Source organism: Stegostoma tigrinum, chromosome 35 (genome assembly GCF_030684315.1).
Source record: "Stegostoma tigrinum isolate sSteTig4 chromosome 35, sSteTig4.hap1, whole genome shotgun sequence".
NCBI classification, from domain to species: Eukaryota; Metazoa; Chordata; class Chondrichthyes; order Orectolobiformes; family Stegostomatidae; genus Stegostoma; species Stegostoma tigrinum.
Window position 1 is genome coordinate 23,021,458 of NC_081388.1, and position 17,710 is coordinate 23,039,167.

General features: G+C 43.6%; 1 protein-coding gene across 2 annotated transcripts in view; it reads right to left on the reverse strand.

Moving 5' to 3' along the window:
• Positions 1-6: 6 nt before the first annotated feature.
• Positions 7-17,710, reverse strand: part of dennd1c (DENN domain containing 1C) — an 81,896-nt gene continuing 64,192 nt past the window's right edge. For both annotated transcript variants that reach the window (XM_059639868.1, XM_059639867.1), the window contains 4 exons: positions 9,526-9,660; positions 8,811-8,878; positions 7,942-8,152; positions 7-6,786 (listed from right to left, as the gene is read on the reverse strand). In XM_059639868.1, the coding sequence (XP_059495851.1) occupies positions 5,668-6,786; positions 7,942-8,152; positions 8,811-8,878; positions 9,526-9,660 (1,533 nt within the window). In that variant the 3' untranslated portion in view covers positions 7-5,667. The remainder of the gene's footprint in view (positions 6,787-7,941; positions 8,153-8,810; positions 8,879-9,525; positions 9,661-17,710) is intronic.

The following is a 17,710-nucleotide window of genomic DNA, read 5'->3' on the forward strand; positions in this document are numbered from 1 at the left end:
AGAAATTCTTAGTATAATTCTCTGCTCTAGGAGCATTATTTTCTTATAATTTGAAGTGAAAGAAACAAACAATCTTACAAATCTTGTATTTGCATATACGGGCTAGAAAAAAAGCAGTTCCCATTGACATTTTTATCACACTTTTTATGTTCTTGTAAATTTTTGCACCAATTTATAATTGAAACATCCAATGAATAATTCACCTTTCTGTCATCGTGGGTGCTGTAATGTTTCTCAGTTTCTCAACCTGGTCTTAAGCAAAACCTGTGTGTTTCCATCTACTGGGTTTCGTTATTTCATATTATAAAATGCTATCAATGATTGATGAGTTTTAGTTCCCCTCATATGCTATAAGAAGTCTTAGAACCTTCAGCTGCTATTTTATAAAGGGCAGTCTCTCCATATGACCAGCGTACATGTGTTACTATTTATGCAGCTGCAGGGTCAGAGATTATATCATCGACTTTTTGGGAATTGCCTAAAGTCTAGCACATGATCCAGAGACAAATATCACCAAATCCCAGGATAAATATTCAATGTCATGTCATAATTAAAAACTAGTGAGGGAGTTTGGAAAATACATCCTTGGAATGTGCAGTGAACCTGGAATTGCACAGAAGCAAGCAAAGCTATTCACTTTGTGAGGTGGCTCTGCAATTTTTGTAGGAGTGGTTGCTTGTTTTGATTCAAGTTCCATGTCCTCTAATTCCTGAATGCCACAGTAACTTTCTATATCTCAAGTAATGTGATTGTCAAATGAACTTAAAGCAAATTCCCTTATTCTGTGAAGGCAATTTATTTTATTTAACTGCAAACACTACAATCACAGATTTATACAGTATTCCAGCCGTTATTATAATTACACCAGACAATATATAGATTGCCTTTGCCTGGAGAATTCACCGATGACAAAGTTGTCAAATTTTATCATTTTAATGGTTCTGTTCATGCTTTCAAAACCAAAGTTTCTGTCACAGCTGAATCCAGAATCTACTTTTTCGGTCTTTGTAATGTTGTAGCTAATGAGGTGATTGGGTTCTGTCCATCCTGATGTGGACTTGGTTAAATCTCCAGTCTCAGCTTTACAGCTGGCCTCAGTACCTCAGGGTGGGTGTGGTGTCAATTGTCAGATTTGCACCAATTGCAGGGGCAGGTGGTTTAGATCATTTGACATTAACACAATATGGAGCGAGTACTGATCTCTCAGGGGTGCTGTCTTTCAGGTAAGACATTAAATGAAGGTTTTGAAGTTATTCCTGATGCTCTGGCTGATATCTACCCCTCAACCAACATCACAGAGGCACAGAGGGAGGGTCAATTCACTTGTCTTTCTATATTACAACAGAGACAAGACTAGCTGTCACGTGCTTGTGACAGGTGCTGGAATCCTTCTCCTCTGATCAAACATGCCCTTTCTGAATGCGGCTGTAAATTGTCCATTATTTTTATTGGAACAACATCACTATCACCTGGCCTGAGACTGCTACTGCAGCACACACCATTCTTCTACAAACCAGCTGGGGATTGTAATCGTAACATCATGTATTCATGCAATTTCCTTTAGAAAGTTATTATTTAAATGGATCCACAATTTTTCAAGTAGAACGGTCCAGAACACACAACTCTTGGTTAAAAATTGTACCCCATTCATTACTGATCCTTCTGCCAATGGGAACTGTTTTCCCTTGAATCTAAAGAGCTACGGTTTTGTCCATCTTGACCAAACTGGTTCTAAAGAGAACAATCACAGTTTCTCCAGGGTTCAGGAAAGATTTACAAGGATGTTGCTCGTGTTTCAGGGTTTGACTTATAGGGAGACGCTGAGTAGACTGGGGTTATTTTCCCTGGAACCTCAGAGGCTTGAAGGGTTTAGAAAATCATGAGGGGCATTGATAGGGTGAATAGTCAAGGTCTTTTCCATAGGGTAGGGGAGACCAAAGCTAGAAGGTATAGGTTTAAGGTGAGAGGGTAAAGATTTAAAAGGGAATGTTTTCACACAGAGAGCGGTACATGTATGGAATGAGCTGCTAGAGGAGGTGGCGGAGTACAATTATATGTTTAAAAGGCATCTGAACGGTACGTGAATACAGGCCAAAATGTTGGCAAATGGGACTAGATCAGTTTAGGATATTTGGTCAATGCAGATGAGTTGGGCTGAAGGGACTGCTCTATACTGTATCACCCTGACTCTGAGTCCCCATATTTCTGCTCCTATTCTAGTAAACATCCTAGAGGATGAGCTCTGGAATGTAACACTATATTCCACTGAGGCCCAAACAGTGTTTTATAAAGGTAAAACATCAGTCCTGGCTTCTCTGCTCTTGTAGTTATGAAAGCTAAAGATCTTGGATAGGTTTTAAACAGCTTTCTTAATCTGTCCTGCCACAAACAAAGTTGTGTATGAATGTCAGAGATAGTAAGAACTGCAGATGCTGGAGTCTAAGATAACAGTGTGGAACTAGAGAAGCTGGAGGAACACAGCAGGCCAGGCAGCAGCAGAGAAGCAGGAAAGTTGATGTTTCGGGTCAGGACCCCTCTTCAGAAAATGAATCTGATCAAGTCTGTTTCCATGTCCTTTAAAATTGTTCCATTAAGTCCTCTTCTCATTCTTCCAATCAAAATGTAATGTGGATGTTGGGGCCCAAAAAGAGAAACTGGATTGTGTTACTAAGAATTTGGGGCAGATCCTAGAATAATATGTTATGGATTCTACTGGGAATCAGTTTTGGATCTGGTCATGTGTAAAGATTCATGTTTAATAAATGATCTCAGAGTAAAAGACCCCCTATGGAACAGTAGCCGTAACAGGATGGAATTTATCATTCTGTTTGAATGTGAGAAATTTGTGTCAGAAATGACAGTGTTAAACATAAGTAAGGGCAGTTATGCAGGGATGAGGGCACAGTTGGCAGGGTTTGATTAGTAAAAGTGTTTCACAGGAAAGACAGTTGAGGAACATTTAAGAAAATGGTTCCCAGTGCAGAAGAAGGATTCTAGGTATGGGATAAACCAACTGTGGTTAAGCAGCAAAATTAAGGATAGCATTGCTTGAAAAACAAAAGTTACAACATGGCAAAAAATGATAGTAAGTCAGAGGATTGGAAAAAGTTTTAAAAGCCAACAAAAGGTGACTAAGAGAGAGTAAAACATTAACTTTGGGACAAACTAGCAGGTAATGTAAAAACAGACACTAGGAGCTTTTTAGACATATGAAAAGGAAGGGGGAGGCCAAAGTAAACATAGTCCCCTTAGAGAATGAGGCTAGGACAATAATGTTTGGGAACTGAGGGATGGCAGTTGAGTTGAATAAATACTTTGCATCAGTCTTCACGACAGAGGACCCTAACAGCATTCCAAAAGTGTAAATAATCAATGTTGACAGAATATGTGAATGTGTGTTTGTGTGTGTATTGGTGGGAGGGGGTGTGAAAATAAACTCACTCGTGAAAAATTTACTGGGGCTAAAAGCTGAAATATTCTCTGAATGTGATGGGAAGCTTCCTCGGATAGTAAACAAAGCAGCAACACGGGTAGTGGATGCACTGGTAATAAATTTCCAAGAGTACATAGATTCTGGAAATGTCCCAGATGTCTGGAAAACTGCCAAATACCCTTATCCAAAAAAGTGGGGTGGGGGGGCAACAAAAGACATACTGTAGGCTAGTTAGCCTAGCATCCATCATTGGAAAAATGTTAAGAGTCTGCAATAAGGTAAGAGATGTAACAGTAGTGCATTTAGAAATACAATATATAATCATGCAGAGTCAGCTTAGCTTAATGAAGGAAAAATAATGCCTGTCAAACTTATCAGAATGCTTTAAGGTGGTAACAAGTTGGAGACACAAAGGGGAACCAGTATATATATTTGGATTTCCAAAAGATATTATTTGATAAGGTACCACATATTAGGCTACTTAATAAGGTGACAACCCACAGTGATGGGAAGCTAGCATGGATAGAGGACTGACTAACTAATAGAAAATAGAGAGTTGGGATAAAGGAAGGCATTTTCAGGATGATGACTAGTAATGAATGAAGTGCCACGGGGATTAGTGCTGGGACCACAATTATCGCTAATGTGTATTAATGACTTGCATGAGTGAAGCGAATGTGCTGTTGTTAAGTTTTCAGATGGTGCAAAAATAAGTGGGAAAGCAAGTGTTGAGGATGACACAGATTCTGCAGAGGGATATGGATGAGTTAAATGTGGGCAAAAACTTGGCAGATGGAATAAAATGTGAGACTATGTACATTAACAGGGAGGTGATGAATATTATTTAAATTGAGAAAAACTTCAAAAAGCTTTGGGACAGAGGGGTTTGGGGATCCTTGTGAATGAATCACAAAATGTAAGCATCTTAATTCAGTAGGTATGAAAAAAAAAGCAAATTGAATGTTGGCCTTTATTTCAAAAGGATTAGAGGATAAAAATTGGGAGGTCTTGCAAAAACTAAATGTGGTACAAATCAGAACATAGGAATACTGTGATAATTTTTGGCTCCCTTTCATAACAAAAGATTTGCCGGCATTGGAGGCAGTCCACAGAAAGTTCATTAGGTTGATCCAGGATATGGAGGGAATTTCATATGAAGGGAGGTTAAATAGGTTGGGTTGCACTCATTGGAATTTAGTAGAATGACAGGAGACCTTTTTGAAATGTATACAATTTCAGGGGACTTGACAGTGTAGGACAGAGTAGATGCTGAGAAGCTATTTCCTCTTGTAGGAGAGTGTAGAGCAGAGGTCATCATCTCAGTAAGTATTTCAGACAGGAATGAGGAGGAATTTCTTCTCAGTGGGTAGTGAATCTATGGAATTCTTTATCTGGGTAATTAACCATATTCAAAGATGAAATAAACTGTTTTTAATCAGTTAGGATCAGTTATGGTGATAAGCCAGAAAGTGGAGTTAAGGATTATCAGATGCAACTGTGATCTCATTGATTGGCTGAATGCCTACTTCTGCTCCTACATCTTATGGTCTGAAATTTCAATTTTTCACCTAATTATGATTTGCAAAATGAAAATTTAAGTCAAAGATCTATTTTTTAGGTGTCCCCTGCATTTAAAGCAAATTTTCAGGATACGGAACTGTGTTATCACAGATTTACATTATTTCACACAATTAATAACATATTTCCTGTACTGTCATGAAGCCCATTGTGCGAGGAAGGGTCACCAGAGCTAAAACGGTCTTCTCCTTCACCTTTGCTGCCAGACCTGCTGAGCTTCTCCAGCAACTGTTTTTGTTCCAATTGTGCGAGGACATGTTTGCAGCTGCTATGCTGCATGTTGCACCTTTAAATATATAGAATTCTGAAAAATATTGGCTTAATCTCCAAGTACCAGGCCCTATCTCCCCACTCCACTCCATTAGTCATTTCTGGAGCTTGAATTGTTGTCCAGGAAGCCACTTCTGAAAAAAGTTACTGAGTGGAAAAGTTAAAAGTCACTCTTCAGTTTACAACTGACATTTTTTAGATGTTTCAACCCAATTTTTTTTAAGTTATATAGAAAAACCATGGTAACTGACCTGGAAACTAGTGTGCAGATGTGTAATATGTAAGGCAGCCACAAAGCAAAGACATTATACCAACATAGCCATCACGTGGTTAGAAAGACACATGCCCCAACTATGGAAAAAGTCAAGTATAAATTCTTTTGTTTGCTAGGATTCAAATCTCTTTTTTAGCTCTGAAACTTTTCTGGGTGGTGTAATGTCAGAATCTTTATCACTAGATGTTGCGGGTTCAGGTCTCTGTTCTTCTCTGTCTGGAGACGGCGTACTTTTGCCTGTCTTCCCATTAGTTGAGGTGGTGAGCTCAGAGAGCACCTTTCGTGGATTCAAGTCCTCCTTACACTCAGTTTTGCCACATCTACCAGGGGACCCCCCTGCTGAGGGTGCTGACTGGTGCACCTTTCCTTTCATGCCATCAGCCTTTTGTTCCCCCGACTGAGGCTTGAAATAAAAGAGGGCAGACTGTATGTGGGGAGCTGTTTCCTCCCCACCAGTGGTCATGTCTGCAGGAGCAGGCAGAGGGAACTCTGGGTGGGAAGGTGGCTCCATGGATCCCATTTCCTGGCCACTGGAACACTCCCCCTTTATATCACTGCTGTCCAGTCCTTTACTGCCCTGGGCACTCAGCATTGCTCTCCACCTCATGGTTGATGTTTTAGGAGCAGTCGGTGGTGGAAATTTTTCAGTGTTATTGGTCTGGTCAGGCTTAATCTCTCTGAACATAACTGCGTTCTCAACACGATCCACTGAAGCTTCTTGTCCATATTGCTGCTTAGATTCAGCTTTAGACAGTTCCAATTCACCGAGGTCTCCAGTCTCAGTTTGCACTTCACCTCTTGTCTCGCTCACCTCCAGCTGAGAATTTCCATTTTCAGCCAATGTTTCGTTGGACTCGGCCAGTGAAGATCCTTTATCCCAATGAATCCCTGTACATTTATCATTGGCTTTGCCAGACAGGGAGTTGGATGAAGATTCCTCCATTGATCCAGGGTCTGTTGTGTTGTTAGTCAGAGAGTTGCACTTCAATGTCCCTGTTTCAGGAGCTGGTATGTTTTCTTCATGACTGCTGCTGGAGAGATGACCAGAATCTCCAAGGTCTGGCTGACTGTTGCATACAGATGATAAACCTGACAATTCATCCAGAGAAGCTGAGAGGGACTTCACACACTCTGCAGAACCGTCAAAACCCCAATTGCCAGGTTGAACTGGTTCAGACTCCCTCCGACTCTTGTAGTTCAGGTTTTCCTCACTGGGATTGATGTCTTTAACCTGCAAACACAAGACAGACAAATGAGCAGTTTATCAATGTACTGAAACAGCTGTTCAACGAGAACATTTGGATGAGCAATGCCAGTTGTGTTGAGGATAAGATATTGTGACCCGAGGTTTCAGTGTCAGGCTTTTCCTGGTCAAAGACAATGTTGTCTGCATATTGTCACAAATAAAATCAAAGAGCATTTAGCTCACTGACTTTATACAACAATGGTCACTGCACATTAAGATAAAGAAATATAAGGTTGTCACAGTCCCAGAGGACAATAGGCCTGCTCTCTCTCGTTAGGAATAGATGACCGTGGGTCACTATGCCTCAGGTGAGGGGCGAGGCTGAGAAGGCAGGACTTTGCTGTAACCTCGAACAGCCCTATATTCCTCTGGGACTGTGGCGACTTCACTACAAAGGAAATCTGATGGCCTTGCCATCACAATTAAATATGTGTAGGGAGAGAAACCTGGGGCGACAGTGTATTGTTATAGTCCTGATCCTGTCCCTGAGAACACAGGTTCAAATCCCACTATAGCTGTTTGAAACCTCCCTGTTCATATGAAAAAGGGAAGAAGATTTTGAAAAAACTGATGCTCAAAAACTCAACATAGGAACATGACGGTGCTCATTTGGGATTAAAAACTCACTGATTCACTGATTAGGATTTTCGGTAAGGAAATACTTACTGGCACCAGCATTTGAAGACTGTTCTTAACTATTTTCTAAAGCTGCTTTGTACAGAATTGTATTTTTAATTTTATGTATTTTTAATTGTATTGTACAGAAGATCACCCCGGGGTGACTAAATGCGTGCTCTAATTGTCAGTCTTGTTCACTTCCAGGGTGTGAATATATTTTTTAAAATGGCTTGTTAATTTGGGTGTTGGAGCAGGAATAAATGTGGTGAACATTTACTCTGGGATCTTTATCATGCACCTCAGAGGGCAAATGAAGAATTAAATTAAAATCTCATTGAAAAGACTGCACATTTGAGAATGCAACACTCCTTTGGCACTGCACTATTGAATCAGCCTGGATTCTGGACCTGGGTTTCTTGCATGAGGTTTGAACGCATGTGTTAGACTGGCAAACATTACAACACAAATAGATTGGACAGCAATGAGCAGACACAACACAATCGATGTTGCAGAATTTCTCACCCTATGGATATCTTCCATAGAATCCAAGTTGTAGAAATCAAGGCTGCGAGTGCCGTACAGAAGACCTTTGTCATGTGCTGTCCGTGTGCTCAGTGTGTCAAAGATCTCCCCAAGCAGGTCCATATCCTCATCCTGCAGAAGGTTACAGTCCAGAAGCTCGTCTTCAATCGTGTCCAGTGAGCTCTCCAGTCTGAGGTCTTCACTCTTGGATCTGCACAATTCAGGCCAATTATAAGCAAAGCAGAAGTCATTACTGAAATGGCATCATCTAGCAGATCCTAAACTGTGGAATCAAAAAACTCACACAGCATTTGACAAAGGAAGTTCAGAGGTACAGCGGGCTTTCCTTTAGTGCTCAGTAGGTCATAGCTGAGAGTGACAGGACCTGTGGCTGGCAAGGTGTTAATAGTCCTCGTGTTGACATTAGGTGTAGGGAGGGGGTTTGGTAGGACAGGGAATGAGGTGGGTATTAATGGCCCAGAAAGGAGGGGGAGTGATAGGATGTTAATACCCAACAGGGAGGGGGTTTGGTAGGACACGGAATGAGGTGGGTATTAATGCTCCAGAAAGGGAGGGGGAGTGATGGGGATTAATGCTCCAGTCAGGGACGGAGAGGGTTAATGCCACATTTGAGGGGGAAAGGGTTAGTAGCCCATGCAGGGGAAGGAGAGGGATTTAAAGCTCCACATGGGTGGGGAGAGGGAGGGAACGCTGTCAGTCCTACATACTGGGCTGGGACTGTGTACCCCAGGGTATTTTGGGGAAGTGCTGTTAACGTGGAGCAGGCAGAGAGAGAGGGTACAGTCAGCACCAAATGTTGGTGGTGGCGGGGGGGGGGGCAGAATTTTATCTGTCAATGAAATTGTTACCTGTCTGTCCCAGTAGGAAGCGCAGTCTCGGAGTTGGTATAGCGCCGAGCTGGTCGGCGAGGACGAGACTGGAGGAGAAACAACAGCAATGTCAAATCTGTGAGAACAGAGCAAGGCCTGGCTGGAATCACACCCCCAAATCACACCCTTTCCTCCCCAGCCCTGTCAGCCTCAGTATAAACCCTCAATAAAATTAGAAAGGGGTGTTTTACTGAGGCTCAGAAAGTGGGAATTGTTTGATATGACTGAGACCAGTGATTTTGAGGCTGTTGCTTGTATAATACAGACTCCTGTTTGGTGATGAAGACCCTTGCTTCAAGTTGATAGCTCCTCTATTTGCTTCTCCTCATGACTTGTTCAGCTGGATATAGGCTATGGTCCTGGCTCTCTCTAAAGCTGAGCAGCTGGTAACCTGGTGAGGGGCTACAGCTGATCTGTCCTCTCCTCTGAGGAAAGGTGGGCTGTGGAATGCATGAGAAAACAGCCAAGCTTCCCCTCTGTTAATCACCAATCCCTGACATTCTCTACTTGGCATTGGTCAGGATCACACTCTGTTAAGACAGTTCAATAGCTTTCCGTCCTTGCAGCCCAGAGCATGGTTAGGGTAGGGTGGCATGGGGACAAGCCTGTGTGCCAGGCTAGAAGTGAGCAGCAAGGGTGAAGATGCCCCGTGCCTGTTCTGAATGCCTAGCCAGTTGTCAAGGCTGCTCCTTACCTGGCCAAAGTGCTGGGTGATGGGTAGGCGATTCTGTAAACACTCCGACTGCATACGTCTTTGATGGGAGGAGCCTCCTACAGGCTCACACCTCAGTGAGCCACCGCGATGTACCCCTCGCTCAGTACCCAACTCCTGGAAATGAAACAACATTCATCATTTGGCTGCGACACCCAACATGAAAGGCCTGGCCAAGCTTCACTATGTGTACACACTGGCCTGTTCTTCACACAACACATTGCTACAGTCACACTTCACACTCATCTTCTAAATTACAGGCAATAAACACAGGAATGCACACAAACACACTGACACACACAGATCAGGAAGCCGTGTGGTCAACAGTTTATTGATAAAGGGGAGGCACAGGTGAGATGCCAGGAAGGAGTTGGGGGTGGGGGTAAAGGTGGAGTAGCCAAGGAACCAAGGACAAGATGAACCAGGATCTGGAATGGCAGGAGGAAGTGAAGGAAGCTCCAATTCCTGGATTAGGGGGATGAGGGGAGGTTGTGGGTGGGAGGTGTGTGACAGAGAGGGGGAGGGGGAGAGAGAGAGAGAGAGCGAGCGAGAGAGGTGAGGATAGGTAGGATTGGATGAGAGATAGTACGAAGGGGATGTGACTGAGAAAGCAATTTAAGTAAAACCAATAATATTACAGAATACTGAAAACAAAAATGCTGGAAATCACAGCAGGTCAGGCAGCACCCAAAGAGACAGAGTAAACTAACATTTTGAATCTAGATAACTCTAATGAAGAGTTTCTCTCCACAGATGCTGTCTGATGCACTTTGATTTCCAGTATTTGCTGTTTTCAGTACAGATTTCAGCATCTGCAGTAATTTGCTCCAACATTATACAGTATCAAGGCTGTAGTCTCTGCAGTATTACACCTGAAATATTACAATGCCTATTAAAAATTACAGCTCAATAATTAAGGTGACATCCCCACTCCAGGATTTCAAATGCATTCAAACTTAAATATTTTAGTCCTTAACAGCAGTGCCTGAGAAAAGATTTAAGAACATTCCTTGCTTTTCTTGTGAAACCTTTGCTGCTCATTTTAAAAAAGTCTTACATTCGATTGACATATTCTCACCATATTAAAAGACTGACGCTGAAAAGTTATATTTATTATAAATCAGAAATTTGCTATCCTTCTTATTTTACTCATGATTTGATAAAGCAATTTTCTCCTGCACATTCTTTATGCAATGTGGTGACATACAGTATCAGATAGCTCAGTTAGTAATGTACTACTTACATACTGAGGCATCTTTTGTAAGTAAGTTTCAGCATGACTCTATGAAGAGTAAAGAATGTTATGTACAGCGTCTGATTACACAGCAAATAACAGTCTTTTGCAAATAGACCAGCACAGGCTGTACTGTGGTCCATACAGAGTCATCTGTACTGCTGCTCATAGGTAATATATATATTGCAGGTCATTTATATAAGAGGGCAAATCATGTGGCCTATGAACAGGGGCCACTCTTCCTCATGCACCTTTGACCCACTGAGCAGACTGTGCTTGGACAGTGGATGTCCCTGGAGCAGCTTAAGGTAGGACTGGGTCTTCCGGTGAGGTAGTCTGCCAACTCAGAGGCAGGGATGGGCCACTGAAGATAGGAATCCATATGATGATGCCTCCTGGAAAATATTTAGCCAGAGTTGGAAGGACCATCTTCCCAAGGTTTCTTAATGTGTCCGATAAGAACATATGAATTAGGAGCAGGAGTACACCATTTGGCGCTTGTGTCTGCTCTACCATTCATTAAGAACAGAGCTGATTTAATTAGTCCACAATCCTGGTGATCAAGAAATCCATGCATCCATTGCTTTGAAAGAATCATTGACTTGAGAAAATCTGGCCAGGCTAATCATTGAGGAATTTGCTGACTGCTGTGCTAGGGTTAGCATTCGGGTATACTATATCGGACTTGGGTTAGGGTGTATTGGATCGGGCTGGGGTTAGGCTGTATTGGATCGGGTGTATTGGATGGGATTAGGGTTAGTGTGTATTTGATCAGGTTATGGTTAGGGTGTATTGGATCAGGTTAGGGTCAGGGTGTATTCGATCGGGTTAGGTGTATTGGATGGGATTAGGGTTACTGTGTATTTGATCGGGTTATGGTTAGGGTGTATTGGATCAGGTTAGGGTTAGTGTGTATTCGATTGGGTCAGGGTTAGTGTGTATTGGATCGGGTTAGGGTTAGGGTGTATTCGATCGGGTTAGGGTTAGGGTGTGTTCGATCGAGTTATGGTTAGTGTGTATTCGATCTGGTTAGGGATGGTGTGTATTCGATTGGGTTAGGGTTAGTGTGTATTGTATCGGGTTAGGGTCAGGGTGTATTGTATCGGGTTAGGGTCAGGGTGTGTTCGATCAGGTTAGGGTTAGTGGGTATTCGATCGGGTTAGGGTTAGGGTGTATTGTATCGGGTTAGGGTCAGGGTGTGTTGGATCGGGTTAGGGTTAGTGTGTATTCGCTCGGGTTAGGTTGAGTGTGTATTCGTTCGCGTTAAGGTTAGGGTGCATTCGATTGGTTCAGGGTAAGGGAGTGTTTGATGGAGTTATGGTTAGTATGTATTCGATCAGGTTAGCGTTAGCGTGTATTCGATCAGGTTAGGGTTAGAGAGTATTCGATTGGTTTAGGGTTAGGGTGTATTGGATCTGGTTAGGGTTAGTGTGTATTCGATCAGGTTAGGGTTAGTGTGTATTCAATTGGGTTAGGGTTAGTGCGTATTGGTTCGGGTTAGGGTCAAAGTGTATTTGATCGGGTTACGGTTAGGGTGTATTGGATCGGGTTAGGGTTAGTGTGTATTCGATCAGGTTTGGGTTAGTGTGTATTGGATCAGGTTAGCGTTAGGGTGTATTCGATCGGGTTAGGGTTAGTGGGTATTCGATCGGGTTAGGGTTAGGGTGTATTGGATCGGGTTAGGGTTAGTGTGTATTCGATCGGGTTAGGGTTAGAGAGCATTCGATCAGGTCAGGGTTAGTGTGTATTTGATTGGGTTAGGGTTAGGGTGTATTCAATTGGGTTAGGGGTAGGGTGTATTCGATCGGGTTAGGGTTAGGGAGTGTTGGATTGGGTTAGGGTTAGTGTGTATTCGATCGGGTTAGGGTTAGTGTGTATTCGATCAGGTTAGCGTTAGGGTATATTCGATCGGGTTAGGGTTCAAGTGCATTCGATGGGCTTAGGGTTAGGGTGTATTGCATCAGGTTAAGGTCAGGGTATATTGGTTCGGGTTAGGGTCAGGGTGTATTCGATCGGGTTAGGGTCAGGGTGTATTGAATCGGATTGGGGTTAGGGTGTATTCGATTGGGTTTGGGTTAGGGTGTATTTGATAGGGTTAGACTTAGTGTGCATTCGATCGGGTTAGGGTTAGAGAGCATTAGATCAGGTTAGGGTTAGTGTGTATTCGATTGGGTTAGGGTTAGGGTGTATTCGATCGGGTTAGGGTTAGTGTGTATTCGATCGAGTTATGGTTAGTGTGTAGTCGATCGGGTTAGCGTTAGGGTGTATTGGATCGGGTTAGTGTTAGTGTGCATTCGATCAGGTTAGGGTTAGTGTGCATTCGATCGGGTTAGGGTTAGAGAGCATTCGATCAGGTCAGGGTTAGTGTGTATTTGATTGGGTTAGGGTTAGGGTGTATTCAATTGGGTTAGGGGTAGGGTGTATTCGATCGGGTTAGGGTTAGGGAGTGTTGGATTGGGTTAGGGTTAGTGTGTATTCGATCGGGTTAGGGTTAGTGTGTATTCGATCAGGTTAGCGTTAGGGTATATTCGATCGGGTTAGGGTTCAAGTGCATTCGATGGGCTTAGGGTTAGGGTGTATTGCATCAGGTTAAGGTCAGGGTATATTGGTTCGGGTTAGGGTCAGGGTGTATTGGATCGGGTTAGGGTCAGGGTGTATTCGATCGGGTTAGGGTCAGGGTGTATTCGATCGGGTTAGGGTCAGGGTGTATTGAATCGGGTTAGGGTTAGGGTGTATTCGATTGGGTTTGGGTTAGGGTGTATTTGATAGGGTTAGGGTTAGTGTGTATTCGATCGGGTTAGGGTTAGAGAGCATTAGATCAGGTTAGGGTTAGTGTGTATTCGATTGGGTTAGGTTTAGAGTGTATTCGATCGGGTTAGGGTTAGTGTGTATTCGATCGAGTTATGGTTAGTGTGTAGTCGATCGGGTTAGCGTTAGGGTGTATTGGATCGGGTTAGTGTTAGTGTGCATTCGATCAGGTTAGGGTTAGTGTGTATTCAATCAGGATTGGGTTAGGGTGTATTGGATCGGGTTAGGGTTAGTGTGTATTCGATCGGGTTAGGGTTAGAGAGCATTTGATCAGGTTAGGGTTAGTGTGTATTGGATCGGATTAGGGTTAGTGTGTATTCGATCGGGTTAGGGTTAGGGTGTATTGGATCGGGTTAGGGTTAGTGTGTATTGGATCGGATTAGGGTTAGTGTGTATTCGATTGGGTTAGGGTTAGGGTGTATTCAATCGGGTTAGGGTTAGGGTGTATTTGATCGGGTTAGGGTTAGGGTGCATTCGATCGTGTTAGGGTTAGGGTGTATTCGATCGGGTTAGGGTTAGGGTGTATTGGATCGGGTTAGGGTTAGTGTGTATTTGATCGGGTTAGTGTTAGGGTGTATTCGATCGGGTTATGGTTAGTGTGTATTCGATCGGGTTAGCGTTAGGGTGTATTCGATCGGGTTAGGGTTAGGGTGTATTCGATCGGGTTAGCGTTAGGGTGTATTCGATCGGGTTAGCGTTAGGGTGTATTCGATCGGGTTAGGGTTAGTGTGTATTCGATCGGGTTAGGGTGAGCGTTTATTCGTTCGCGTTAAGGTTAGGGTGTATTGGATCGGGTTAGGGTTAGGGTGTATTGTATCGGGTTAGGGTCAGGGTGTGTTCGATCAGGTTAGGGTTAGTGGGTATTCGATCGGGTTAGGGTTAGGGTGTATTGTATCGGGTTAGGGTCAGGGTGTGTTGGATCGGGTTAGGGTTAGTGTGTATTCGCTCGGGTTAGGCTGAGTGTGTATTCGTTCGCGTTAAGGTTAGGGTGCATTCGATTGGTTCAGGGTAAGGGAGTGTTTGATGGAGTTATGGTTAGTATGTATTCGATCAGGTTAGCGTTAGCGTGTATTCGATCAGGTTAGGGTTAGAGAGTATTCGATCGGTTTAGGGTTAGGGTGTATTGGATCTGGTTAGGGTTAGTGTGTATTCGATCAGGTTAGGGTTAGTGTGTATTCAATTGGGTTAGGGTTAGTGTGTATTGGTTCGGGTTAGGGTCAAAGTGTATTTGATCGGGTTACGGTTAGGGTGTATTGGATCGGGTTAGGGTTAGTGTGTATTCGATCAGGTTTGGGTTAGTGTGTATTGGATCAGGTTAGCGTTAGGGTGTATTCGATCGGGTTAGGGTTAGTGGGTATTCGATCGGGTTAGGGTTAGGGTGTATTGGATCGGGTTAGGGTTAGTGTGTATTCGATCGGGTTAGGGTTAGAGAGCATTCGATCAGGTCAGGGTTAGTGTGTATTTGATTGGGTTAGGGTTAGGGTGTATTCAATTGGGTTAGGGGTAGGGTGTATTCGATCGGGTTAGGGTTAGGGAGTGTTGGATTGGGTTAGGGTTAGTGTGTATTCGATCGGGTTAGGGTTAGTGTGTATTCGATCAGGTTAGCGTTAGGGTATATTCGATCGGGTTAGGGTTCAAGTGCATTCGATGGGCTTAGGGTTAGGGTGTATTGCATCAGGTTAAGGTCAGGGTATATTGGTTCGGGTTAGGGTCAGGGTGTATTGGATCGGGTTAGGGTCAGGGTGTATTCGATCGGGTTAGGGTCAGGGTGTATTCGATCGGGTTAGGGTCAGGGTGTATTGAATCGGGTTAGGGTTAGGGTGTATTCGATTGGGTTTGGGTTAGGGTGTATTTGATAGGGTTAGGGTTAGTGTGTATTCGATCGGGTTAGGGTTAGAGAGCATTAGATCAGGTTAGGGTTAGTGTGTATTCGATTGGGTTAGGTTTAGAGTGTATTCGATCGGGTTAGGGTTAGTGTGTATTCGATCGAGTTATGGTTAGTGTGTAGTCGATCGGGTTAGCGTTAGGGTGTATTGGATCGGGTTAGTGTTAGTGTGCATTCGATCAGGTTAGGGTTAGTGTGTATTCAATCAGGATTGGGTTAGGGTGTATTGGATCGGGTTAGGGTTAGTGTGTATTCGATCGGGTTAGGGTTAGAGAGCATTTGATCAGGTTAGGGTTAGTGTGTATTCGATCGGGTTAGGGTTAGGGTGTATTGGATCGGGTTAGTGTGTATTGGATCGGATTAGGGTTAGTGTGTATTCGATTGGGTTAGGGTTAGGGTGTATTCAATCGGGTTAGCGTTAGGGTGTATTCGATCGGGTTAGGGTTAGGGTGTATTCGATCGGGTTAGCGTTAGGGTGTATTCGATCGGGTTAGGGTTAGTGTGTATTCGATCGGGTTAGGGTGAGCGTTTATTCGTTCGCGTTAAGGTTAGGGTGTATTGGATCGGCTTAGGGTTAGTGTGTACTTGATCGGGTTAGGGTTAGTGTGTATTCGATTGGGTTACGCTTAGGGTGTATTGGATCGGGTTAGGGTCACTGTGTATTCGATCGGGTTTGGGTTAGGGTGTATTGAATCGGGTTAGGGTTAGGGTGTATTCGATTGGGTTTGGGTTAGGGTGTATTTGATAGGGTTAGGGTTAGTGTGCATTCGATCGGGTTAGGGTTAGAGAGCATTAGATCAGGTTAGGGTTAGTGTGTATTCGATTGGGTTAGGTTTAGAGTGTATTCGATCGGGTTAGGGTTAGTGTGTATTCGATCGAGTTATGGTTAGTGTGTAGTCGATCGGGTTAGCGTTAGGGTGTATTGGATCGGGTTAGTGTTAGTGTGCATTCGATCAGGTTAGGGTTAGTGTGTATTCAATCAGGATTGGGTTAGGGTGTATTGGATCGGGTTAGGGTTAGTGTGTATTCGATCGGGTTAGGGTTAGAGAGCATTTGATCAGGTTAGGGTTAGTGTGTATTCGATCGGGTTAGGGTTAGGGTGTATTCAATCGGGTTAGCGTTAGGGTGTATTCGATCGGGTTAGGGTTAGGGTGTATTCGATCGGGTTAGCGTTAGGGTGTATTCGATCGGGTTAGGGTTAGTGTGTATTCGATCGGGTTAGGGTGAGCGTTTATTCGTTCGCGTTAAGGTTAGGGTGTATTGGATCGGGTTAGGGTTAGGGTGTATTGGATCGGCTTAGGGTTAGTGTGTACTTGATCGGGTTAGGGTTAGTGTGTATTCGATTGGGTTACGCTTAGGGTGTATTGGATCGGGTTAGGGTCACTGTGTATTCGATTGGGTTTGGGTTAGGGTGTATTGGATCGGGTTAGGGTTAGTGTGCATTCGATCGGGTTAGGGTTAGAGAGCATTAGATCAGGTTAGGGTTAGTGTGTATTCGATTGGGTTAGGGTTAGGGTGTATTCGATCGGGTTAGGGTTAGTGTGTATTCGATCGAGTTATGGTTAGTGTGTAGTCGATCGGGTTAGCGTTAGGGTGTATTGGATCGGGTTAGTGTTAGTGTGCATTCGATCAGGTTAGGGTTAGTGTGTATTCAATCAGGTTAGGGTTAGGGTGTATTTGATCAGGTTAGGGTTAGTGTGTATTCGATTGGGTTAGGGTTAGGGTGTATTCGATCGGGTTAGGGTTAGGGTGTATTGGATCGGGTTAGGGTTAGTGTGTATTGGATCGGATTAGGGTTAGTGTGTATTCGATCGGGTTAGGGTTAGTGTGTATTGGATTGGATTAGGGTTAGTGTGTATTCGATTGGGTTAGGGTTAGGGTGTATTCAATCGGGTTAGGGTTAGGGTGTATTCGATCGGGTTAGGGTTAGGGTGTATTTGATCGGGTTAGGGTTAGGGTGCATTCGATCGTGTTAGGGTTAGGGTGTATTCGATCGGGTTAGGGTTAGGGTGTATTGGGTCGGGTTAGGGTTAGTGTGTATTTGATCGGGTTAGTGTTAGGGTGTATTCGATCGGGTTATGGTTAGTGTGTATTCGATCGGGTTAGGGTTAGTGTGTATTGGATCGGGTTAGGGTTAGTGTGTATTCGATTGGGTTAGGGTTAGGGTGTATTGAATCGGGTTAGGGTTAGGGTGTATTCGATCGGGTTAGGGTTAGGGTGCATTCGATCGTGTTAGGGTT